We start from the raw sequence: 26,276 nt of genomic DNA, 5'->3' as shown, positions 1-26,276 counted from the left end.
GTTAACACATGAGGAGTGGATATAAATTGTGTTGATGTGTGGTGAATGCAGTACCTGGGTCATTGCAGCAGATTTCAATGCAAGACACCCTATGCAAGAAAACTGTCACCATTCCCATGTTATTTAGGTGTATCCATATAAATGGCCCACCCAAAAAGTTTGCCTCATCACTGAGCATAATGTTCTGTGTAAACTGAGGGTCCTGTTGCAATATTAGTTTTGGCCATTCTGCATAATCAGCACGCCGATCTGGGTCATCCTTGTTGAGATGCTGCAGCAGCTGGATTTTGTAAGGGTGCCATTTGTGAGTAGCTAATATCTGCCGAAGGGATGTTCGACTGATGCCAGATCAGCACGCTGAATCTTGAAAAGTATCCCCCCTCCCATAAACTAATTTCACAGGCACCCACAGACTTATATGGATGCAAGTGATCCAATTCATGGATGCTATCGCAGCATGCTATGATTGTTTTCACATGTCGAATCGGCATGAGAAAATAATTGTAGTTGTGAGCTGTCCTATAGGTTAACATTTGGCCAAGTGCAATCACATTTTTTATCGAATTGCACTTGCCCGATTACATCATGAGTGGAAGCGAGCCCTAAGAAAGACTATCAGACCACACATAGCCCATCAGTCCCTATTTCTAGTGGGATCTGAAAACTGAGGTACATGGGAGACCCGGTGGCCATTGTTAGGCCTCAGATGCCATAAAAACCCATTTTCACACTGAGATTGCACTTCCCGGGTATTAATAGGGTGACAGAAAGAGCGCTCTCCCTCAAACTCCTGAATTGCCGCTGTCACTATTGATCCTAGAAGTTATAAGAAGTTGTTGGATGTGATCAGCATGATGTATATATATCGATTAGAGGAGCACAAAGTGGTATGTACTCATGACGGACATATACAGTTGAAACCAGAAGTTTACTTACACTATATAAAAAGACACATATACATGTTTTTCTCAATATCTGACATGAAATCACAATGAATCTTTCCTGTTTTAGGTCAGTTAGGATTACCATAATTATTAATATTTGCCAAATGCCAGAATAATGAAGGAGAGATAATGTTTTAAGGCATTTTCATTACTTACTGCAAAGTCAAAAGTTTACATACATTTCATTAGTATTTGGAACCATTGCCCTTAAACTGAATGACTTGGGTAAAACGTTTTGGATATCCTTCCACAAGCTTCTGACAAAACTGGTGTACCTGATCCAGGTCTGTAGGTCGCCTTGCTCGCACCAGCCTTTTCAGCTTTGCCCGTAAATTTTCAATAGGATTGAGATCAGGGCTTTGTGATGGCCACTTCAAAACATTGACTTTGTTATCCTTAAGCCACTTTGTCACCATTTTGACAGTATGCTGCGGGTTATTGTCCATTTTGAAGATCAATTTCCACCCAAGCTTTAACTTCCTGGCTGATGTCTTGACATATTCCTTCAGTATTGCTACATAATCTTCTTTTCTCATGATGCCATCTATTTTGTGAAGTACACCAGTCTCTCCTTCAGTCAAACAACCCCACAACATGATGCTGTCACCCCCGTGTTTCACAGCTTGGATGGTGTTCTTAGGCTTCCAAGCTTCTCCCTTTTTTCTCCAAACTTAATGATGGTCATTATGCACAAAAAGTTCAATTTTAGTTTCATCAGACCACAGGACATGACTCCAAAACTTAAGGTCTTGGTTCCCGTGTTCATTTGCAAACATTAATCTGTTTTTTATGTTTCTTTGGAGCCAAATACTCATTTCACTCTGGAAATTGACACAATCTATCCAGCTTTCGCCATCATCTAGGCAAGGTCTTTTGCTTTTGTACTTGGGTTGATTTGCACATGTCAGACCAAAACACATTCATCTCTGGGACACAGAACCCGACACCTTCCTGAGCGGTATGATGGCGGGACAATCCCATCTTGTTTGTACTTGCATATAATTGTTTATACAGATGAACGAGGCACCCTCAGGTATTTTGAAATTGTACCCAAGGATGAGCCAGACTTGTGCAAGTCCACAATTCTCTTCCTTATATTTTGGCTGATTTCTTTAGACTTTCTCATGATGCTACTGAGCACTGAGACTTGAGTAGACCCCTGCCTACCATAGCAACTCATTGACACCCCACAATTGCGCAGTTGGATACAGTTTCTAATACAAGGGAAACCCAAAATAAAACTTGCATGATATATGTCATTTGTTATAATGATGGTCAATAGCAGATATACAGTTGCTTAAATCGAGGCTATATATTAGTTATAGTATTCCTAGCTCTAAAACCGAAATTTGGGTTACCACATGGTTCAGATTTTATCAGTTTCATCTGTTTTCTTTATCAATATCATTTTTATGTCCTTACAAATCTTGTAATTACGGTAGTTTTTTTTTTAACACAAGTGGAAAAGCAGTTTTTCAAGGCACTAACCTTTGACAGTGGTGATGAATTTCAATGTGCCATTTGGTGAGGCTTCTGTATACTCCCGGATCAAGACATTGAGTTGGTCACTTTCATGCCCATTGTGATAATAAAAGAATTCCAAGCACTGAAAATCTCGTTTGGGGTAAAAAAGTCTACTTTTCAGCAATGCTTTTTCCCCATTGGTCAATGTTCTTGTATCAAAATGCATAAAATAACCAACATCTGTAGCAAAAACAATGAAAAGAATGAAAAAATTAATGCATTACATTTATTATTTGAACAGAATAAAATAGGGGAAAAAGCATCTTTTATCCAAAGCTCCCATGTGATCCTTAACCCAGAGACTGGCATATCATTGGTACAATCTGCGGGCCCAAGTGGTATGGGGCATATTTTCACCTCCAGTGCAGGAGGAATTGCATTACGATTAGCTACTAGACTGCAAGGGCCCATATATTGTTCTTGAACAGGGGCCCTCTTTTGTATGTGTCCACCAGTGCCTTTACCCACTAAAAAAAGATCTGTTACCAGGCTAAAAATGACCACTGTTTTCCCCCTTTTTTTTCCTGCTGCTGTCCAAAGTATTCTTTAAAAAAAAAAAATCTACCATTTGGTTCCAGAGATATTGGACTTTTTATTTAGTGCTCATTTTTATGGTTGGTAGGTGTTTAAATACTTATTTAAGGCAACAAAAAAATCCAAATAAATTATGCAAAAACCATACAATGTGATTTTCTGGATTTTTTTTCTTTAGATTCTGACTCTCACAGTTGAAGTACAGTATACCTATGACAAAAATTACAGACCTCTCCATTCTTTATAGGTGGAAAAACTTGCAAAATCAGCAGTGTATCAAATACTTATTTTCCCCACAGTCTATCCCCCATCCTGGTACATGTCCCTCATTCTGCTGATGATTTTTAATGCATAGAAAAAAAAAGATTATACTCACCTTCCCTCCGTGTGGCATACTCTTCTGAAGCCAGCAGGTGACTTCAGCATACAAGCGATGGGAGCCATGACATCATTGCCGTGTGCCCCCAGTGACATGCATGCGGATGTCAGCTGCTGGCCTCTGATTGGCCAGCAGCGTGTACTGCAGTGTACGGACCCAATGGGTCTCTGCACCACAGCACACTTCAACTGGATGTGCTTCCTCAGACGCAAATTTAGTTGAAGTTTTCGCTAGCATCGTCAGGCCCCCCAACCCACTGGCAGGGTCGCAGTCGAGACCTCTGTGACCGTTATTGTTGCGGCCCTGGCCAAAGACATACTGATAAGAAATTTAGATTGTCCCAATAGGGACAGAGATTATAATGTCTGTAAAGCACTGCGGAATATGATGGCGCTATATAAGTAACGTATAATAATAATAAATAGGTAAGTAGCTGCTTTCTTCCAAAAATTAAGATGAAAACTGAAATGCAATTCTACTCAAAAGCTAAGGACAGGTGTTACACTGTTTCTGGTTGATATCAGCTATGTTTTTGATTCCTGGTGAAACTTTTTTTTAATTTCAATACTATTACTATACTTTTAGGTCAAACAATCTATGCTGTGAGATCATTTTTCTAAAATGTTCCATATCCTCTCCATAGACCTAGAGTTAGTGGATATCATTCTGGCTGCCTGCAACCACCACAACAGGGCGCTAATAAGATTCCTGTATACTCAAGGATGACAAAATAACTAAACATAGGTGACTCCAGTTTTGTGTTCTGTCTTGGTATATGTTGTATCACTTACTAAACTAATCTAATCTGATCCAGGTACTCAGCAAACTGGTGTAATATAATTGGTGATTAGTCCCATAAATGCACTTTAGCAATGCATTCATCATCTTTCTTCCTGCTTGGTATAATACATTGGTGGCATATCTATAATTTGGTAGCTCTCGATATATATTGATGATTAAGGGCTTCTTAGTACACAAGAAACGCTTCAGGCTTCGAGGTTTCTCTTTTTAAACATTTTAACCTGTGTTCAATAAAGAAAATGTTATGTTATACCTGGATGGTTGTGCCGGAAACTACTCAGCATTTCTTTTACATAGGCTGAAATCTGACTGCAACAATCCTCAACATTCTTCCAGCATGATCGGCTCCAACTGTCCCCCCTTCCCACTCCTCTCAGCCTAGATATATTTTTATGTGCAGATAAACCTATTGGCAATATTTGACCCACTGACTGGTCTTATGACACTTGTGTCATACGTGTATTGTGTAATTTATGCACTTATAGCAGCAGTATTGAGTTCATATCACAAAGTGAGCCATAAAGTAAAATATTGCAGTAATAAATAGTTATAGGAGATAAGAAGCTGCCTACCTCTGCAATCCCCCAGGTTAGTATGATCAGTGCTCGGTCCATTAGGCATCTGACGAACGTGCTGCCAATCACCATTATCTTCTGTACCTTGGATCATTCCACAGATGTTATTGTACTCAAAATCACATGTGTCCAAGAAAGTGATGAATGTAGCTAAAGAGGAAACAGAGGAAAGGTGTAATAAAGGCAGCGCCCAGTCATATCAGGCAGAGGATGTGAGCATATGATTACCCACACAGTAAATAAATTGTTTAGCACACAGGTGTAATTATGATTTAGAAGTTGTTATTTCAGTGAGCACAAGATACAGTGGTGTGAAAGTGTTTGCCCCTTCCTGATTTCCTATTCTTTTGCATGTTCATCACACTTAAATGTTTCAGATTAGCAAACAAATTTAAATATTAGACAAAGATAACAGAAAATGCAGTTTTTAAATGAAGGTCTTTATTATTAAGAGAAAAAGAAATTCAATCCTACAGGGCCCTGTGTAAAAAGTTATTGCCCCTTCCCTCCCTTAAGACATAAATTAACTGTGGTTTAACACATCTTTGGGAAGTTGAGTTAATTTTTTTTAGCTACACCCAGGCCTGAATACTGCCACACCTATTCTCAATCAAGAAATCACTTAAATAGGACCTACCTGACAAACTGTGGTAGACCAAAATTTCCACAGAAGCTAGACATTATGCCACGATCCAAACAAATACTGGAACAAATGAAAAAGTAATTGAGATCTATCAGTCTGGAAAAGGTCATAAAGCCATTTCTAAAGCTTTTGGACTCCAGTGAACCACAGTGAGAGCCATTATCCACAAATGGCAAAAAAACATGAAACAGTGGTGAAACTTCCCAGAAGTGGCCAGCCGAACAAAATTACCCAAGAGCATAGCGGCGACTCATCACAGAGGTCATAAAAGACCCCACAACCACATCCAAAGAACTGCAGGCCTCACTTGTGTTCGTTAAGGTCAATGTTCATGACTCCACGATAAGAAAGCAACTGGGCAAAAATGGCCTGCAGGGCAGAGTTCCAAGACAAAAACCACTGCTGAGCAATAAGAACATAAAGGCTCCTCTCAGTTTTGTAAGAAAACATCTTGATGATCCCCAAGAATACTCTATGGACTGACAAGACAAAAGTTGAACATTTTGGAAGGTGTATGTCCCATTACATCTGGTGTAGAAGTAAAACGGCATTTCAGAAAATGAACATCATACCAACAGTAAAATATGGTAGTGATGGTCTGGGGCTGGTTTCCTGCTCCAGGACCTGGAAGACTTGTTGTGGCAAATGGTACCACAAATTCGGCTGTCTACAAAAAAAATCCTGAAGGTCTGACCTCATGCTGAAGCGCATATGGTTTATGCATCAGGACAATGATCCAAAATACTCCAGCAAATCCACCTCTAAGTGGCTTAAGCAAAACAAAATTAAGACTTTGGAGTGACCTAGTCAAATTTGTGACCTTAAGCAGATTGAGATGATGTGGCAAGACCTTTAAAAGGGGGTCCATGCTTGGAAATCTTCCTATGTGGCTGAATTACATCAATTCTGCAAAGGTGAGTGGGACAAAATTCTTCCAAAGCTTTGTAAAGACACATTGCCAGTTATTGCAAACTTGTTACTGCTAAGGGTGGCCTAACCAGTTATTAGGTTTAGGGGCGATCATTTTTTTTCACACAGGGCCCTGTAGGTTTGGATTTTTTTCCCCTTAAGATACCTTGTTTTTTTTGTCTAATATTTCAATTTGTTTGGTGATCTGGAACATTTAAGTGTGACAAACCTGCAAAAGAATAAGAAACCAGGAAGGGACAAAACACTTTTTCACACCACTTTATATGAAAAAACTTGAAAAATAACTTCATAAATCATTTCTCCTCTTGGTTGAGTCCTTTTTTATCCTAGGTTGTTTCATTTTGCAACCAAAAATACAAACAAATTGATATTCTATTGCAGATTAAGGTCTTCTCATTTTGGAGAAGTTTCTGGTTGGGCTAGTTATCCTAAGTGATATAGCAATGCCTTTAGCTTATGGAGTACCTACCTGGAATAAGTAGCACTATAAAAACAGCTTTATTCCTCTTTACAAGGGAGCCAGAACAACTTCTACAAGACTGTGTCTGGCTGTAAGACAACAGGCTGCAGCAGTCTTCCCCCGTTATTTATTCTGATTCATCAGTTTTCTCTAGAAATCTGGTGTATAACTGTTTGAAACTTGTAGGTGGACAATTATTTTTATACTAGTGACAGCCAGAGCACCAACTTTTTGAAAGTCAATGGTGCTTAATAGATAAGGGTGTAGTCAAGCATAAACATGGCATAATCAATGTCAGAAATGTACTGTTATCCCTTACACAAGTACATTCTGACTCTGGCACACGGCAGTTAAAAAAGGTACCAAATTCATGAGCACTATTGCGCCTCTTAATTAATTAATTTGGCACATCTTACTCTTGCACACCCTTTGCTAATGGAATGCAAAATGCCAGTTTTGATTTTTAGGGCTAAAGCATGTTAAATCCTTCCTTCTGACTACAGTTAACCACTCACCCAACATGTGGAAAATCCTGTAAACGGACAAGCTATGTGAGCCATTTTACCTATTCAGGACTAGGACTGGCTGTCAGTCAGTTCCAGATGTGCGGTTACAGCACCACCTCTATGACTAAAAGCCCCAGCCTCCCAGGCTGAATAAAGTTAATTTCCTCCTGGCAGCGGGGCTTTCCGTGCGGTTCCAGGCAGTTTCAGAACACTATTAGCCTGCAGATGAACCTGATATCTTCAGGCAGGTTAATTGTTTTTTTTTTTTACATGGCAGATTTCTTTTCATTTGCAGTAACATTACATGCTTTTTTGCAGAGGATTTTTTTTTTTGCAAATGCTGATAGGGAACATAGTTAGCCAGGATATTTCTATTACTTTGTTTAGCTGATCTCCTTGTTGGTGATTAGTAACAGCATATATCTCACTGATCATAAATGCTAGGACAAAAGTCACTTGTTGTGACATACTTATGTTTATATTTCCGACTTGGAAGGAGCTTTACTCATTTTATTATGATTACAGGTGACAAGAATTCATCGCATTATCAACTTAATAAAAGAGCACAATGAATATTCACAGGTCAGTGCTGAATATTGTGATACTCGTTAATACTATTACCTAAATAGATGTAAAGTAAAATTTTACATTGAATGAAAACTAAACATGGGTACACTTACAGCAGTTGTACAGCCGATTAAGCTTTTCCAAATCGGAGTCACTGAAATCCATTCTTTGTCCGATCACATCACTGAAAGCATCTATGCGAGTTACAATGGTTGGGTCTGTGCCGATCTGGAAGGCGGTCTTACCATAGTGCATGACTGATGTGTAGTCATATGGGACATTTAAGTTACTGGAGCGCGAGTCATCATATTTATTGAAATTGCTCGCTGATTCTGTGGAAATGAAACCAATGGTCATTTGATAAATGTTGCAATAGTTTACCACGAAAGTAAAGAATTAAACATTCCAAAGTATTGAAAATGTAGAAGGGTATTATTGATATGTGTGAACAGAGGCCACAGTGTATATTTATATTTTTTCCAGGGTGCGGCTGGGCCTTAGATGGCTCTGTACACTGTGGCCTCTGTTCACACAGGATGCATTATGGTAAGCCCACTATATGGCGTCATTAATAGGCTTTGAGCCATATACTTTGCATTGCTGTGTGAACACGCCACATACAGACTATTTCTTTGCACAGGTGCACCAAGCGGCCAATTCCTGATTGTAGGGTGACTGCATTATCGGTATTATTGCACCTGTGTATTTGCTATCTTAACTTGGGTCCGCTGCACCCTGGTTAGTGCAATTGTTGGAGGCCTTGAACAGGTAACATCTTTGGCTCCCAGTTCCCCAACATATCCAGTTCAAACTCTTAACATTGACTACAAAGACCAGAATCTGTCTCCTCCATATATCTCCGAATTAATCTCCCATCATCTTCCAACACATAACTTTCGCTCATATCAAGACTTTCTTCCCTCCTCTACATTTCTCACCCAAACACCTGCAAGACTTCTCCCGCACATACCCCATACTCTGGAATTCTGTGCCCCAACAGGTCCGATTATCTGCCAGTTTGGAACTTTCAGATGGAACTTGAAAACACATCTCTTCAAGAAAGCTTACATCCTGCAATAATGCCTCTGCCACCTCACTACAGCCTGCAATAACACCCTGCCCACCTCACTACAGCCTGCAATAACACCCTGCCCACCTCACTACAGCCTGCAATAATCCACTGCCACATCACCACCACTGCAGCCGCCCCAAACCTACTATCTCCTGCCCCATTATCCAGTAGACTGTAAGCTCACAAGGGCAGGGTTATTTCCCCTCTGTACCAGTCTGTTATTGTTAGTTTGTTTACTGTAATTTATATTTGTATTTTGTATGCAACCCTTCTCATGTACAACAGCATGGAATCAATGGCGCTCTAAAAATAATGATAATAATAGCTAGGATTGTATAAATAACAACACAAGGATCAAATGATATATAGAAACTGTAGAGGTAGGATGTGCCACACTTGCTGATCTTGGGGGTCGTATGCTGGTCAATGACTGATCACAGCACTGTGGCTCATTTACACATGTCTGTGATTATCATTATGGTCCTCGAGTCTACTTTAAGGGGGGATGAGAAGAAGTTTTGTGCATAGCAACGAGATCAGCCCAGCCCAAAGAAAATAACAAAAGACTTTTGATCTTTCATTCCTGTTGTCAAATATGAGACATGCTGCCACGGGTTTACCAGACAGAACATGGCCAGAAAACCACAATGTCTAATTTCATGTGCTCCTCTACGGTTTAGAAACACTTCACCATCATATTAAATGGTGCAGGTTTCTGTTAGCAGTGCGAGGGTTAAACTGTTTAGCTTGAGAGCTGCTGAATTCTTCCAGCTTTGATAGTCTCAGCTGTTCAGTGTTGGCTACTCCCCTTTGCTATTATATACTCACCTCTGGCAATCAGAATTGCCAGTGTTAGATTAATACTGCCCTGGTTAAGGAGGAGGCGTTTGCAGTGTTGTTCTAAAGACTGTTGCTTGATGTTTTGTCTGTATGAATTCCTCATCCTCTCCAATTAGTTTTTTTCCTTTCCTTTACTTGCCGGTGTTCCTCTCTGTTTGTGAGTGCATATTTGTATGATTGATATTTTCAGTTATCCTCATACGTATTCCCTTGTAAGTCTGGGTTGTGTACTTATCCACAAGGGAGGGGACAGTTTATGGCTGATCTAGGAGCTCAGAAAGGTATGTGAACCTGGCATCTTTACCATTAGAAATAATTCAGAAAGCAGGGATAACTAGGGCACCCCTAGCTTTAGGGATTGCTAAGGAGTCCCTAGCCCTGGGATATCAGTCAACAGAGCCATGACACATGCGGTCAAACTCACATTAATCTAATAAGTAGAGATTTAGCATTCTGTAGACAGGGTCCTTGAACTGAAGAACCATTTGAGCTATTTAGCATTCAGCAGCTTATATCTATTTTTCTTGGAAGTCTGTCAATATGACTTAGGAAAGAAGATGGGGAGCAAATATCATAAACTGTACTTGTAGTTTTCTGTATCTGAGGAATGGCTTTGCAATTTACTGTATTACAGAACTGTTGACATTGAGAAACCATTGACACTGCAATGAACAAGATGCGATCTTACGACTCTGAATCCTGTCCCACATTATAATGACGTAATCATCCCTGTCACTACGTGACTGCTCATGCCAGAACCCCAGAGCGTGGAGGAACTCGTGCTGAATTGTAGCAATTCTGTCACAATTGTTTCCAAGTGAAAGTTGCTGCTTTCCAGTTCGACGGTTTCCGATGTATGACCAACATCTACAGGGCAAAAACAAAAAGTTTTTAGCGCTATAGTATTTTTTATGTGAAAAGAGAATATATATAAAATAAGTGAAAACAAGTAAAAAACCTATACTAAGAATGTGGTTTCTTGAAAAAAAACAAAACAAAAGAAAAAAAACCTATGTATCGATATGAAGTTGTATTGTAACAGGACTTTCAGCCTGGTCTTTAAATAAGCACTCACATCAGTTTTTATCCACCTAATATATTGCAGTCATCATATTATACAGCACTGTGTTCTTACAATTGCTCATTTTGTCTTTCTACCCAGTACATTCTTCTACTTTCCCTGTGCTATGTAGAAACAGGAAGTCTATTTTCCCTGCATCTTTCAGTCCCCTCTTCAACTCCTGACCCAGCTGCTCCCTCCTCCCCCTGCCATGGACTTTGACTCATACAGGGAAAATACACTTCCTGTTTCCTTATGTACTGCCATGATGCACTTCTATGCCATAGGTCACGAACCATAATTAACCTCCGTTTCCTGGTAGTGTGATGTAATGTGGTGCACTCAAAATAGTCCAGAAAACAGAAAGGCTATTGATAAAATGTACTTGTTGCACGAATACACATGTACATCCAGATAAACGAGGATTTAACAAAGATTCAATTCCACTGCAGCAATCACAGTTACTTTGCAGTATAGTCATGCAGATATAACAATGGTGCAGTGATTCCTGAGGCTCAACCTCTGCTTATATGCACAGTCCTTATCTCACAGCTTTCCGAGCTGAGGCTGCGCTTTCTCTTTCACTGGAGTTCTTCTGGTTTCCTACCTGTTCCTTCAGTTTTTCTGAGCAGCACACTGGTGCACAAAATGTCTCCTTCCCTAAGGCTACGTTCACACTAGCGTTGTGCGCCGCTGCGTCGGTGACGCAACGCACAACGCACGCAAAAACGCGGCAAAACGCACGCAAAAACGCTGCGTTTTGCGGCGCATGCGTTGTTTTTTGCCGAAAATCGGACGCAAGAAAAATGCAACTTGTTGCGTTTTCTTGGTCCAACGCTTGCGGCAAAAAAGACGCATGCGTCGCACAACGCAACAAACAAAAACGCATGCGTCCCTCATGGTAAACATAGGGGCGCATGACGCGTGCGTCGCCGCTGCATCGCCCGACGCTAACCCGACGCACACTAGCATAACGCTAGTGTGAACGTTACCTAACAGTGCTAAACCAAGGACCTGGTCATGTGGTCTAACCATGTGATCTTATGTGCATATATGGAAAGCAGGGCTGCTTTTTAACTCGTAACAACCTCCTGATTGCAGAATCTAATAAATACATGACTTTGTGCATATATAAACCACTTCTATGTGCTGAATTCTAAGGAACATTACCTGCAAAGGGAAATGTGAGCATTGTGATAACCTAATGAGGTGGCTGACAGACTGCTACATCTTAAAGGCACACACAACAAACTTTGGGGCATTATAGACTATATAGAGCTTAGAAGGATTCAGCTAGTCAGTTCTTAATCAAATAATGTCATAGACCTAATGGAAAACAGAAGAATTAACTGGGTAGAAAGGCAAAATGAGCAATTGTAAGTACCCAGTTCTATATAATATGATGATTGCAATATATTAAGAGGAAAAAATGTTGACGAGAGTGCTTCTTTAATATCAAAATCATATGGACATTCATTGCTGAAGTATGAGCCTGACAAACAGAAGATAGATTAAAAGGGAAATAAAATTACTAATTGTAACAGCATTTTTCTTTCTTTTTGTGCTTTCATGTATTCCTCCCTTTCTTATAAGAGCTATAACTTTCTTATTTTTCTTGGCATTCCTACTTCCATCAGGGCTATTTAACTATTTTTGCCAAAATATGCATGTCCAGATATGTGCAGCATAAGACATAAGGTATTCCAATCTCCAACATGGCTCCCGCAGCTGTCGGTGCCCTAGTGCACATGCACACACCATGTATTATACCTGTGCTTCCCGGATCCTCCAGGTGTCCCTCTGAATTATATTCTGCAGGCTTTTGAGCTATGTTCCCATCCTCTGATTAGTGAGATGTTTCATTATGATTATCCTCCACCCTGTGACACTGTTATGGCCATTAATATTTGATAGTATCCACTATAAATTGATGGATTTTTACTATTCACTATTTGTTGGCATTGATTAAATGATCACTGATTGATGCTATTATAGGCATTCATATTGCAAGAAGCCTGTATACCTCTATTTATATCACTAATTATATCATTTATATGCTGTTCGTATGCAAATAACTCATATAACTGTTATCCACCCTGACATTGCTTGACAACGGCTAGTTGGGAGCCTAAATGTTGCCTTTTTTTGCACATGGGAGAATAAAACTCCATTTCTACTATTGGACCATTAGATTGCAGCCTGCGTTTCCTGAAACTATTAAACAGATGTGTAAAAAATCCTGAAAAGTAAGAATTATTTTCAAAATGGAAGTGTTAATAGTTTTAATTTTATCAGTTAACAAAATGCAAAGTGAATGAGCAGAAGAGAAATTTCAATCACATCACTTTTTGGTGTGACCACGCTTTGCCTTCAAATCAAACCCTAAAACTCTCAGTACCATATACAGTATACAGTACATGTAATACATTTCCTTTGAACAGCTGGAATTCTGTTTAATGAGCGTGTAAATAATTTAAGAATAATTTAAGAAGAATTCCAGCTAAACCACATGTCACCTATCCACTAAATTAATGGCTGGTGCTAAATCAATGTGATTTTTAGCTTCTGCAGATAATCTTCACTGTGTCTCATAACAAAATATATGAATGATCAATAATATAAAGTTTATAAGATAACATTACAGCTAAAACCTTATCTTTGTTCATACCCACTTTCCTTGAACACGGAGATGTAATTTGCTTCTCCCTCCCAGGGTTTAAACTCTATACATGATTTCAGTCGGTAACGTTCAAAAGCCTCCAGTACAAGTGCTTTAGCGTTTATGTCTGAAAAAGAATTCTTAGATTATCAACATGTCTGAATGTGGCCTTATACTAGACTTCTCCTCTATGCCCAATATCCCTTCTCAATGGAGGCATTTTCAGGAGATTGAACAACTTTCTGTATATTTAGTTCAGGGATCCATGTTGTAGCGAAAGGGGCTGTTCAGTCAATGTCTCCTGCCTGATCTGCCATTGACTGTTGGGTGAGGCAGTGGCTGAGGCCTAGTGAGAATCATCCAGGGTTCTTATTAGTTAGTATGGGAGCCATGCTCCTCCACTGTACCCTGATAACATTGCACCAGCTGTTTTGTGCTGTAATTATTGCCATCATTGCAGTCAGCCAGGACCGGACACCAGTTTGGCATGTCATCACTACTGCCATGCAAAGTCTAGCAGGTGCTCACAGGAGCATTGGTGCCATTGGCTATTGCTTCTTACTTTATTTTGACATATTAAGCTGTAAGGAACAGCTGGCCAACCACTCTGTAGGGGTAATAGTGTGATTGTGGGGAAGCTTAACTTTTCCAACAGAATCTTTACCTTCACCACTGAGGTTGTCCCAAACATGGCAATGCCTCCTCATATCAAAGCCACCAAGTATTTATACAATCAAATTGATTCCAGTTGCTAAAATCCACGGTGATAATTTGATAAAGAATATAAAAAGGTAATTATAAGTGCAAGTGCATGACTGAGAACATCACCATTGACCCATTCCATTCCCTAAACTATGAAATTAAGTTATTATGTTGTATAATTTTAAGTACTGACCACTTAGCCACCCAAGACCTAGAATAATACATTTCACTTCTATCCCCTTAATCATCAAAGATGCTATATATGAAGGACTGAGCCACCCCCAAGTATATTACAAAAATGCTGTCACTAACCCTTAGACAAAAGATGAGTGCTTTAAATTAAGTTGAGGATAGAATGGAAGATAGCTGATTTTACCATCACTGTTATGGCCATCAGCACACCTTCTATAAGAATCCTGTATTTGCCTCATGATTGGAGATGAGCAAATTTGTTCATGTTCCCTTATTCGGCAAGCTATAGCGCTTACCGAATAAGCTGCAGGGGATACCCGGCTTCCTGGATCGCATCGGCTGATCGGCGCCGCAGTTGCATGTGTCGCGGTAGAGTCACAGTCACAGCACATGCATGGAGAGCTGCGACACATGCAGCTGCGGAGCTGGACAGCTGATCAGCCAGCGCGATCCCGGAAGCCGGGTTTCCTCTGCAGCTTATTCGGCAAGCACTATAGCTTGCCGAATAAGGGGGAACCAAAGCAAATTAGCTCTCTAGTACGATGCGAAACAACCATACATCATATCATGAGTAGTTAAAATTGCATTCTGTGTATTTATTCATTTCTTTTGGTTAATAATAAAGCTATAACATTTGTAGAACTGTTTAGTTTAGTTACATAGTTATAGTTGCACAGGTTGAAAAAAGACCTAAGTCCATTGTTTAAATCAACAATGTATAATTTCTTGACTTTTTTTAAATTAATCATCAAACAAAGCCAAAGGGGGAAAATTCTACAAGGCTGACACGTCATATTTTTATACCAGTCTTGAAGGAAACCCCTGCTGCTGAGTTTGGCACATCTATCAGGGCTTTGGTGTGCAAAGATCCTATTTCTGCTATAATTTACACAACTTTCTGGTGTAAATTATAGGTAGTCTAGTGGGCTGTGTGGCCATCTTCGCACACAATACTGGTGTTAACTGCATGAAATCCCCCGTAGTGTTTATAAACTTACCCAAACTGTCCTCTAAGTAATATGGAACTGGTATAGGCCATCGGTACTGCTCCCCAATTATTGAGTTTTTTTCATTTGGCTGCGCATAAAAACAGAAATATAATGAGATAAATGGTGTAAGGGCAATGCAGATTATTAAAGCATTGTAAACCTAAGTGAATTGAAGAAACTTAATAATTTACTTGCTGTTTAAATTCTCCAGCTCCTTCCTTCCTGGTACAGTCTGTTCAAATTTCACATCTGTGCTTTGACTGAGGGTCAGCAGCTCTAGGAGCAGTGTGCTCTGAACAGTGACGTAATGGGTGTGTAGCCTGTGGTACTATTTTTAATCAAAAACTGTGTTTACTATGTTATTTATATGTACCATTGCTTTTACCTACCACAGGGCATATGTTTGTTTTGTTTATTAGGTATTGTCTGTTTATTGGCCAGTGTCAACATGCTCCTACACGTTGCATGTATACCAACTTAGTTCATTTCTTTTGGGTACACCTTGTTACTGGTGTGAGGGCTTTTATTCTTTTTTTTTTTTAAATCAAGAACAGTGTTTACACCCTATGTTATTTATCTGCACTATTGCTTTTTACTTACAGCAGGGTATATTAAGTGCAACAGGATAAAGTGCTTGGCAGTTAGACAATGGCAGTTGAACAGGGCAGGAGACAGGTAAAGTGCATAAGTTTTTCATACAATCATGCTTCTTGGTCAGTCATACTACATTATGCATTGATCATATCAATCTGCTTCTTTGTTTTTACTTCCGCCTTCTCACAACTCACCAGCCCTTTAGCACATTCTGTGCACTCTGTCCATATCCACCCCTCCCTTCTCCCCTCCCCCATGTATAACTCTGAGGCTCTACTGACATTTCTTACCCACTCCAAACCATCCACTACCTCCATGCAGCACTCAAAACGTTCATACAAATCATCCCACCACCTGCTCTTTCTGTTTTTTCTCCTTTTACTAGTTGCAGGTGACATCTCCCCCAACCCTGGGCCTCCCTCCACCAGCATACATTACTCTCCCCCAGCTGCATATAGAAACCCTGCTAATCTTATTAACATTCAGTGCATGCCTTCTCCTATCACTTTCCAATGTGCCCTCTAGAATACAGGGTCTGTGTGTAGCAAACTAACTTGCATTCATGATTTCTTCCTCTCTAATTCCCTTATCCTTTTGGCTATTACAGAAACCTGGATCAGGCATTCAGAAACCACCACCGCTGCCGCTCTCTCGTTTGGTGGGCTGAAATTTTCACATACCGCCAGACCTGAGAACAGACAGGGTGGAGGTGTTGGTTTGCTCCTTTCATCACAATGTGCTTTCCAGGTCATCCCCTGGTTCCCTCACTTACATTTCCTTCCTTTGAAGTCCACGCCGTCAGACTCTTTAAGCCCTTCTCCTTGCGAGTGGTGGTTGTTTATCGCCCTCCAGGCTCCTCCCACCAGTTTCTAGACCACTTTGTCACCTGGCTTACTCACTTTCTATTCTGTGACATCCCTGCCCTTATCATGGGAGACTTTAGCATCCCCATCAATGATCCCCTGTCCCAATCTGTCTCTCATCTTCTTTCTCTAACTTCTTCATTCGGCCTCTCACAGTTTACTAATACTCCTACGTATGAGGATGGGAATACTCTGGACCTGGTTTGCTCCTGTCCCGGCTCACTGCACGACTTTACTAACTCCCCTCTCCCGCTCTCGGACCACAACCTTCTTTCCTTCTCTGTCAAGAATTGTCTCCTCACCCGGGACACCCACACTTACAACACTTATCGGAATACATGTAACATTAATACCCAGCAGCTTATGGACAATCTCCACACATCTTTAGCCCCCTGTTATGATTCGGTGACCTTGGAGCTGCATGAGAACTTTCACTGGAGAAGGTGGCCACTATACTGACCGCAATCCTGAACTTAACACTGCAACTAGAAGTAGCCGTGGAGTGTACCTAACACACCAAGACACCTCGTCACAGCCTGAGGACTAAATACCCCTAAACATGGAAATAGGAATACTATCTTGCCTCAGAGAAAATCCCCAAAGGATAGACAGCCCCCCACAAATATTGGCGGTGAGTCGGAGAGGAAAAAACATACACAGGCAGAAAAACAGGATTTAGCACAGGAGGCCACTTCTAGCTAAATAGGACAGGATAGGACAGAGTTCTGTGCGGTCAGTATTAAAACCCTTCAAAAACATCCACAGCAGAATATACAAAAACTTCCTACATCTGACTAAAGATGTAGGAGCGTAAATCTGCAACTCCAGTGAATCCTACAATCAGAGCAGGAATAAAACTGAAACAAGCACACAGCAGTGTGCCACAGATACAAAAACCAAACACTTATCTTTGCTAAATTTGGCAGCAAGCAGGAGAAGCCAGAAAGTGATCCAACACTTCACAAGGAACATTGACAACTGGCAAGGGCTAAAGGATCCTGCACACCTAAATATGCCAGTCAAAATTGTAATCATCAGATACACCTGGCCAGGACTGCGACTCAGAGACAACTGCATTCCCACCTACAACCACTGAAGGGAACCCAAGAGCAGAATTCACAACAACCCCCATCTCCTCCCTCTCCTGCCAAGACTTAGCATTGTCACACTTCAATAATACACTGAAGAATGCCCTACACGAAGCAGCACCTTCTACACGCAGAAAGACCCGACACAGACAACGGCAGCCCTGGCACACTATGCAAACACGCTTTCTTCAGCGCTGCTCAAGGTGTGCAGAGCGGCAGTGGAGAAAATCTATCTTAGCAGAAGCCAAACAATCCTACTTCACCACCCTCATCACCTCACTATCCAACAACCCAAAACGACTTTTTGAAACCTTAAGCTCCCTCCTGAAGCCTAAAGTACAGGCTCCCATTACCAACCTCAGCAGTGAGGATCTGGCTACTTATTTCCTAGAAAAAATCAACTACATCCATCAGGATATCTTAGCCCAATCTCCTCAGTGCCTGGATCCCCTTCCCTGCCACACCTCAAGCTCACTAGACATCTTTGAGCCTGTTTCAGAAGAAGAAGTTTCCAAGCTCCTCGCTTCTGCTCGGCCTACAACCTGCAACAGTGACCCCATTCCTTCACATCTCCTGCAGTCTCTCTCACCAGTGGTCACCACTCACCTGACTAAAATATTTAACCTCTCTCTTTCTTCAGGTATCTTTCCCTCCTCATTTAAACATGCCATCATTACCCCTTTACTTAAAAAGTCATCCCTGGACCAGAACTGCACTGCTAACTACAGAACTGTCTCTAACATTTCCTTCATCTCTAAACTCCTGGAACGCTTGGTCCACTCCTGTCTAATCTGCTATCTCTTGGATAACTCTCTTCTCGACCCCTTACAATCTGGTTTCCGCTCTTTACACTCCACTGAAACTGCCCTCACTAAAGTCTCTAATGATCTAATAACAGCTAAATCCAAAGTTCATTGCTCCCTGCTGAATCTCCTGGATCTCTCTGCCGCATTTGACACTGTGGATCACCAGCTCCTCTTCTCTATCCTCACAAGTGCTTCGAGGTTTAGTTTTTGTAGATACAGCTGCATGATTTACTGCTGCCAGCCAGCCTGAGTACATGTGGGAGTTGCCTGGTTGCTAGGGAATCCCCACATGTAATCAAGCTGTCTAGCAGCTGTAAATCATTCAGCTGCAGCGACGAAAACTAAATCTCCGTGCACTAACAAATACTCGGAGACCACCCAAGCGTGCGCGGGAAACCCCGAGCAACAAGTATACTCACTCATCACTAGTAATTAGTATATTTTTTGTGCCTAGAAAACCCCTTAAAGAGTACTTGACAGCATGATTTCATAATGCAATTTAAAGAAATATTGAAGAAATACATTTAGCTCTTAATGCTCTTAAATCAGCATTTGAAGTTTTCTGCTAATTAGATTTCGGTGCACAAGGGCAGGACTGTACACTAAGTCTTCTCCTTCCTGACTGTGACCCAGCGATCCCTCTGTCATTCAAGTACTGAAGATAGGTAGAGGGGCCGCGGAATCACAGACAGGGAGGAGAAGACCTAGTATACAGCCCCTGTGTAACGAAATCACAGCAGCACCAGAAACAAGCAGCAGCACCGGACACAAGCAGCATGACCAGACATCCAAAGTGGCATGCCGCACATTGGAAAACCCCATCATCCCAGCCTGCAGCATCACCCCACTCCTGCCGCCTTCAGCAGCAACCATGGGACCCCGCTTCACCGCAGCCACCAGCCCTGGTAAGCAATAAGACGTATGGATTATAAGAAGCACCACCATTTTATTAAAAAAAATATTTTCCTATTTTTCTCCTCAAAATTTGGGGTGCATGCTATAATCCGAAAAATATGCTAAATTGTTTCTTCAGAGAGGAAGAGGACTAGAACTCTAGTGCCACTTATAGGAAGTAGCAATCCTAAATGTCAATGTTGACCCCTTAAAGAGACTTGTCACATGACTTAGGAAAAAAGCCAAAACCAGAATCTCAATTTGCAGACACTGTGTTTCGGGGTACTGCCCCTCGTCAGTGCAAAATGTGAGATCTGGTTTGGCTGGGTGAGAGGCATCTGACCGGGATTGGAGGATATTTAGAAATTAATCTCTGCAAAGTTTTAGTGTCAATTGCATCAATAATTGTTGCTAGTTAATACATGCAAGAAATCAGTGCAAAGTTTGTATTCTGCACGCTAGCATAAATTTAATTCAAAATGCGCCAAATTTATTGCGTACCGCACTTCTAAATTTAGTGCATTTTAATCCAGCAAGAAATGCGTTACGCCTGGTTTGAAATAGCAGTTCTAATAAATGTGGTGGATATTAGTATACAGTATTATTCTAAGAATACTGTGTGTATTCAATCAAAAATTAATTTTAGATAGCAAGAGAGAAGGAAAACAAAATATGTTCTTAGACAGCGGTCAAGGAGTCTATATTCCTGTTCTTCACTGACAAACTTATTTTATATCCTGTCTAGGATCTAGTTATTTATTAACCCCTATGATGCAGTGACCCCTGTTACAGGTAGGGGGCGCTGCATGGTCTTCCCAGAATACGCATGGAGGCATATTGAGGTCATAGGAATGCATGGCAATCGCAGGCATAACTGTGGTGATGAGACAAAGTCCAGCATTATTGTGCATGGTCGGTATGTGTGTCGCAGAGGAAGACACTCTGCACTGCCAGCCTGAAGTAAGGTTGTTCTGGGACCTGTAGTCCCACAAGTAATTATGTTGTTTTTATAGGGAAGTTGGCAGGGCTAGTTCTGAGAGCAAGGCTGGTCGAACTAGCCACACACACACACCTCCCACCTGTGGGGATGGTTAGAGCTTCATAATGTGATCAGGGTGTGGGTTACATGTTTGAGAGTGTTTGGACCTGAGTGGTCTGTACTGGAGGTTCTGAAAGAGGTCAGGTCTGTGCTGGAAGCTCCTGTGAGTGGAGTCTTTCTGGAAGCACTTAGAGAGACCGTGGACCTGGACGGTTTGTGTTGGAAGCTCCTGTGAGTGCAGTCTTCCTGGAAGCACCTAGAGAGACCGTGGACCTGGATGGTCTGTGTTGGAAGCTCCTGTGAGTGGAGTCTTCCTGGAAGCACCTGGAGAGACTGTGGACCTGGACGGTCTGTGTTGGAAGCTCCTGTGAGTTGAGACTTTCTGGAAGCACCTGGTGAGACCAGGTACCTGCAGAGCCTGGGACGACTTCTGTGTTGTCTAAGACTGGAATGACAAGGAGACGGCATGAGGAGCGGGGCTCCTGGAAGGTAACCCCGGATAAGGGGATTGTAATATGCGGCAGAGAAGTGTATCTGCTATATGAACTGACTGATGTCCTATAATGTTTCGTGGATGTAAAGAAACGGACTGTACTTTTTCTGGTTTATGCTGAATTTAAATAAATCGGATTGCCTGCTTAAGGGAGTAACCATTCCTGGGTGCCTGAATATCGCAGTCAAGCGAGTATTCCCCAATGCGTTAGTGAGCGCTATCTCACATCCCTTAACCCCCAAGGGTGGTTTGCATGTTAATAACAGGCCAATTTTTAGAATTCTGACCACTGTCCTTTTATGAGGTAATAACTCTGGAATAGTTCTTTGAATCCTGGTGATTCTGACACTGTTTTCTCATGACATATTTTACTTCACGTTAGTGGTAAAATTTCTTTGATATGACTTGCATTTATTTGTGAAAAAAATGGAAATTTGGCAAAAATTTAGAAAATTTCGCAATTTTCCAAGTTTGAATTTTCATACCCTTAAATTTCAGAGATATCATGCACAAAATACTTAATACGTAACATTTCCCACATGTCTGCTTTACATCAACCCAATTTTGGAACCAAAGTTTATTTTTGTTAGGAAGATATAAGTTTTAAAAGTTGACCAGCAATTTCTCATTTTTACAACCCCATTTGAAGTCACTTTGAGGGGTCTATGTTAGGACTGGTGGAACGCACTGAGCAAATAGAGAGATGTTATTAGGTGCGTTCGCAGTCCGGGGTCCACCGTGTAGGAGAAAACTTGCTGCTAGCAAATGGCAGCGCTATATGGCGGTGGAAGCGAACTCTGTTAAGTCACAGGGTTGCGATACCGCACAAAGAGCGCAAGCAAAGAGTCACTGAACTCAGTCCTAAGACTCAGGATTTGAGTCCGTCTAGACTACTTGTGCTCAACACCGCTACTGGGTGTAAGAGATAAACTGAAATAATAGTTTTGAGCACAGGAGTGCGAGCTGTGCTGTACTGGCGAACGCCACTAACCGCCCAGACTTGGGCTAAGGAAGCGCTCTAATGGCGCCGCACTGGCGGTCACAGCAGTAGAAGCTGTTTCGTGTGTTATAATGCTGACAGTTCAGCCGGGCGCTAGATAGCAGCCATAAACCATATGTGAACAGTCATACAATAGGGAGGGGATGTTTAAATAACGACTTGCACTCATTAACACACACACGTATACAAATGTACATTAGCGCATGGCTGTGCGGTCATGCGAACCTTTTATAGCTGCAGCATGTACAGTACCTTCCCAGAATTTCTGCAGTATCTGAGCATGTGACCCTCGATCTCTAACGAAAGATCTTGCACTGGGCATGCTCAGAAGGAGAAAAGCAGGACTTATTCCCAAAAGCGTCTGCTTGCTGCTGCCCAGCACTGGCTTCAATGGCAGAAGCTGGAAAAGCAGCAGTAACCCTTTGCACAGAGTGAGACTGAGCAAGACGTTGGGACCGACGTCTCCCCTGAGCAGGGGGAGACCGCAGACCGCAGGGGGAGACCGCAGCGGAGATCCCCCTGTGCAGAGGCAGGAGCTCGACCCCTAACATTAGCCCCCATGCTGTGGCCCCCCTCCTTGGACCTCGCTATGCTCGAAGGCAGCAATGAGCTGCGGAGCCCGAATGTGCTCAGCAGGCTCCTAGGACCTGTCCTCAGGACCACAACATTTCCAGTCCACCAAATAAATTTTTTTGCCACGTACCACCTTGCACCCCAAAATAGCATTCACCTCGTAATCATCCATAGACAAACCAGATGTCCCGGCAGATGACTCGGAAAACCGGGACATGTATGCGGGCTTCAAGAGGGATACATGAAAGGTTTCGGTGATACCCAGGCGTGGCAGAAGGGCTAAACGATAGACCACAGGATTAACCTGTTCGAGGACCTTGAAAGGACCCAAGAAGCGAGGTGCAAACTTAGTGGACTCAACTCGCAACCCGATGTTATGGGCGGAGAGCCACACTAAATCGCCAGGAGCAAAGGTCGGAGTGGGGCGCCGATGTGCATCGGCGGAAGACCTCATTTTCTCCTTGGAGGCCCGAATGGCATCCTGACTGCGGTCCCAAATGTCCCGTGCCTTCACAGCCCAGTCTGCCACCCTGGAGTCTGCGGAAGACACGGGCATGGGCACAGGTACCTGCGGATGCTGACCATAGATAAGGAGGAATGGAGTCTGTTCAGTGGAGTCAGCTACAGCGTTGACAGCAATGATGCCCAGTCATCCTGCCTGGCTGAGACAAAATGTCACAGATATGTGACCAAGGTCTGGTTGGCCCTCTCTACCAACCCATTCATCTCGGGATGCTGAGAAGATGACAAAGCTCTCTCCAGAACCGAGACGCAAACTGGGGACCCCGGTCACTGACAATTTTGTCCGGCATACCGTGTAGGCGTAAGATGTGTTTTATAAATAACGCTGCCAAGGCCCGTGCAGAAAGTTGCCGTGGAAGCGGCACCAAGTACACCATTTTAGAAAAATGATCGGTGATAACCCAAATGATGGTACAGCCACGAGACTTGGGCAAACCCTCCACAAAGTTCATCCCGACCATCTCCCAGGGCCTGTCTGCCACCGGCAAGGGATAGAGTAACTCAGCTAGCCATTGTCGTGGAGACTTATTTTTGGCGCAGGAGACACATGCCCGAATATAATCTCTGACGACAGGGACCATATGTGGCCACCAGTACGTTCTCGCCAGCAGCTCAGATGTCCTCTTTGTCCCAAAGTGTCCACCCACTCTGGACGAATGAGCCCAAGAAAGAACCTCCGGTCGCAAATTAATGGGTACAAAAGTCTTGCTCGGAGGCACAGACTCTAGCGAAACCGGAGCTACGGTTTTCAGGCTCTCAGAAGGGACAATAAGCCGAGGCTCCCCTTCCTCCTCCTCAGATGACACAGCGGAGCGAGAGAGGGCGTCAGCACAAATGTTCTTCTCCCCAGTGAGATAATGGAGAGTGAAGTGGAACCGGAAGAAGAACAAGGACCATCTGGCCTGTCGAGAATTCAGCCGCTGGGCTGTTCATAAATAAACCAAATTTTGTGGTCCGTGAAGACTTGGAAGGGAAAGCGAGCTCCTTCCAAAAGATGTCTCCACTCCGAGAAGGCCAACTTCATTGCTAGCAACTCCCTGTCCTCGATGGAATATTTCCTCTCCGCTGGTGTGAAGGTCTTGGAGAAGAACAAGCAAGGATGCTTCCCACCTTGAACATCCTTCTGGAAGAAGACTGCTCCAGCACCAACGGATGAGGCATCCACCACCATTATGAATGGCTTATCAACATCGGGATGATGCAGGATGGAGCGCTAGCAAAATTAGACTTAATAGAAGTGAAGGCCTTGGAGACCTCTTCAGAACACAATTTGGGATTTGCTCCCTTCTTGGTGAGGGATACCAAGGGATCTACCAAAGTTGAGAAGTGGGGAATGAACTGGTAATAGTAATTAATGAACCCCATAAAGCACTGTACCACTTTAAGAGAATGGGTTTCTTGCCAATCCATCACAGCCTGTAGTTTGGCAGGATCCATAGCCAATCCCTGGGCGGAGATGATATAGCCCAGGAAAGGTAAAGACTCCTGCTCAAACATACACTTCTCCAACTTTGCATAGAGGGAATTTGCCCGTAAGAGGTCAAAGACTCTGCCAAAATCTCTCTGGTGGGAGTCAATATCTGGAGAGAAGATGAGATTATCATCCAGATAGACTATGACCGAGGTGGAGAGCATATCCCGGAAGATATCGTTGACAAAGTATTGGAAAACGGCTGTGGCATTACAGAGCCTGAAGGGCATCACCAGATACTCATAGTGACCATCCCTGGTATTAAAAGCCGTCTTCCATTCGTCCCCCTCACGGATGCGAATCAGGTTATAAGCACCCCACAGATCTAATTTGGTGAATACCCTTGCTCCCCTTAGCCTGTCAAAGAGCTCAGAAATCAGGGGCAACGGGTACTTATTCTTACCAGTGATGGCGTTAAGACCCCTGTAATCTATGCATGGACGTAATTCTCCATTCTTCTTCTGCACCGCCCCTGCAGGTGACACTGACTTCCTAATGAACCCTCTTGCCAAATTCTCCTGGATGTATTGAGACATAGCCTCTGTCTCAGGGAGAATGGGGATAGACCAGTCCTCGAGGAGGTTCAGCTCCAGGCATGAGATCAATAGGACAGTCATAGGGGCGATGGGGCGGAAGGGTCTCTGCAGCCTTTTTTGAGAAGACGTCTGCATAGCACCATTAGTACTTTGGAAGGGAAGAAAGATCTGCGGGTATTTCGGTAGTGCAAACCTGTATACACTCTCTCACACATCTGCCCTTACAAGACTCACTCCAACCCAATATCCTCCCAGAGGTCCACTCTATATGTGGGGAGTGGAAAAGGAGCCAGGGTATACCCAGCAGAATCCCATCCATTCCCTAGGGAAGGACAAGAAGGGAATTAATCTCCTGGTGGGAAGGAGACATGGATAACATGAAAGGGACAAGTCTGGTGTGTGATTTGTAAAGGAAGTGTCGACCCATTTACTACTCTAACAGTTACCAGTTTGGCAAGCATCACCAGAGGTATTGCGTGGAGCAGAGCAAAAGCAGAGGACATGAAATTTCCCTCTGCTCCAGAATCCACACAAAGCTCAACTGCTAGAGAGGATGATCCTAACATGAATGTCCCTTTAAAGGACAGCTTGGAGGAAAATGCCGCTGTGTCTAGTGAATCTCCTCCAATAGTTACTAGACCCGATTGTTTCCCGACCGCCGTGGACATTTATTAGCGTAATGTCCTAGTTGCTGGCAATTTTTACAAACCACGGGTACTCGAGCGGTCTGAGACTTAGGTCCCGCTCGAGAAACCTCTATGGCCTCATGTGAGTTGGACGCCAGAACAGGAGATTCTAGAGATCTGGCGAAGGTGGGAGCCATCGGAAACCTCTGCCTACACTGGGTCCGCTCTAACCTTCACTCGTTAAAACGGAGGTCGATGCGGGTAGATATTGAAATAAGCTCCTCCAGTGTGGCGGGAATCTCCCTGGTGGCCAAGGCTTCCTTCACATGGTCTGCCAGTCCTTTCCAGAACACCGGAATAAGGACTTTATCTGGCCACTCTAGCTCAGAGGCTA

General features: G+C 42.6%; 1 protein-coding gene across 1 annotated transcript in view; it reads right to left on the bottom strand.

Moving 5' to 3' along the window:
* Positions 1-26,276, bottom strand: part of MEP1B (meprin A subunit beta) — a 115,681-nt gene that overhangs the window by 63,489 nt on the left and 25,916 nt on the right. The window contains exons 5-10 of the mRNA XM_069731258.1: positions 15,387-15,465; positions 13,504-13,621; positions 10,464-10,642; positions 7,977-8,195; positions 4,755-4,907; positions 2,433-2,648 (exon numbers count right to left, since the gene is read on the bottom strand). Coding sequence (XP_069587359.1) covers positions 2,433-2,648; positions 4,755-4,907; positions 7,977-8,195; positions 10,464-10,642; positions 13,504-13,621; positions 15,387-15,465 — 964 coding nt within the window. The remainder of the gene's footprint in view (positions 1-2,432; positions 2,649-4,754; positions 4,908-7,976; positions 8,196-10,463; positions 10,643-13,503; positions 13,622-15,386; positions 15,466-26,276) is intronic.

Source organism: Ranitomeya imitator, chromosome 6 (genome assembly GCF_032444005.1).
Source record: "Ranitomeya imitator isolate aRanImi1 chromosome 6, aRanImi1.pri, whole genome shotgun sequence".
NCBI classification, from domain to species: Eukaryota; Metazoa; Chordata; class Amphibia; order Anura; family Dendrobatidae; genus Ranitomeya; species Ranitomeya imitator.
Note: the sequence above shows the minus strand (reverse complement) of the source record. Positions and strands in the feature narration are given on the sequence as shown.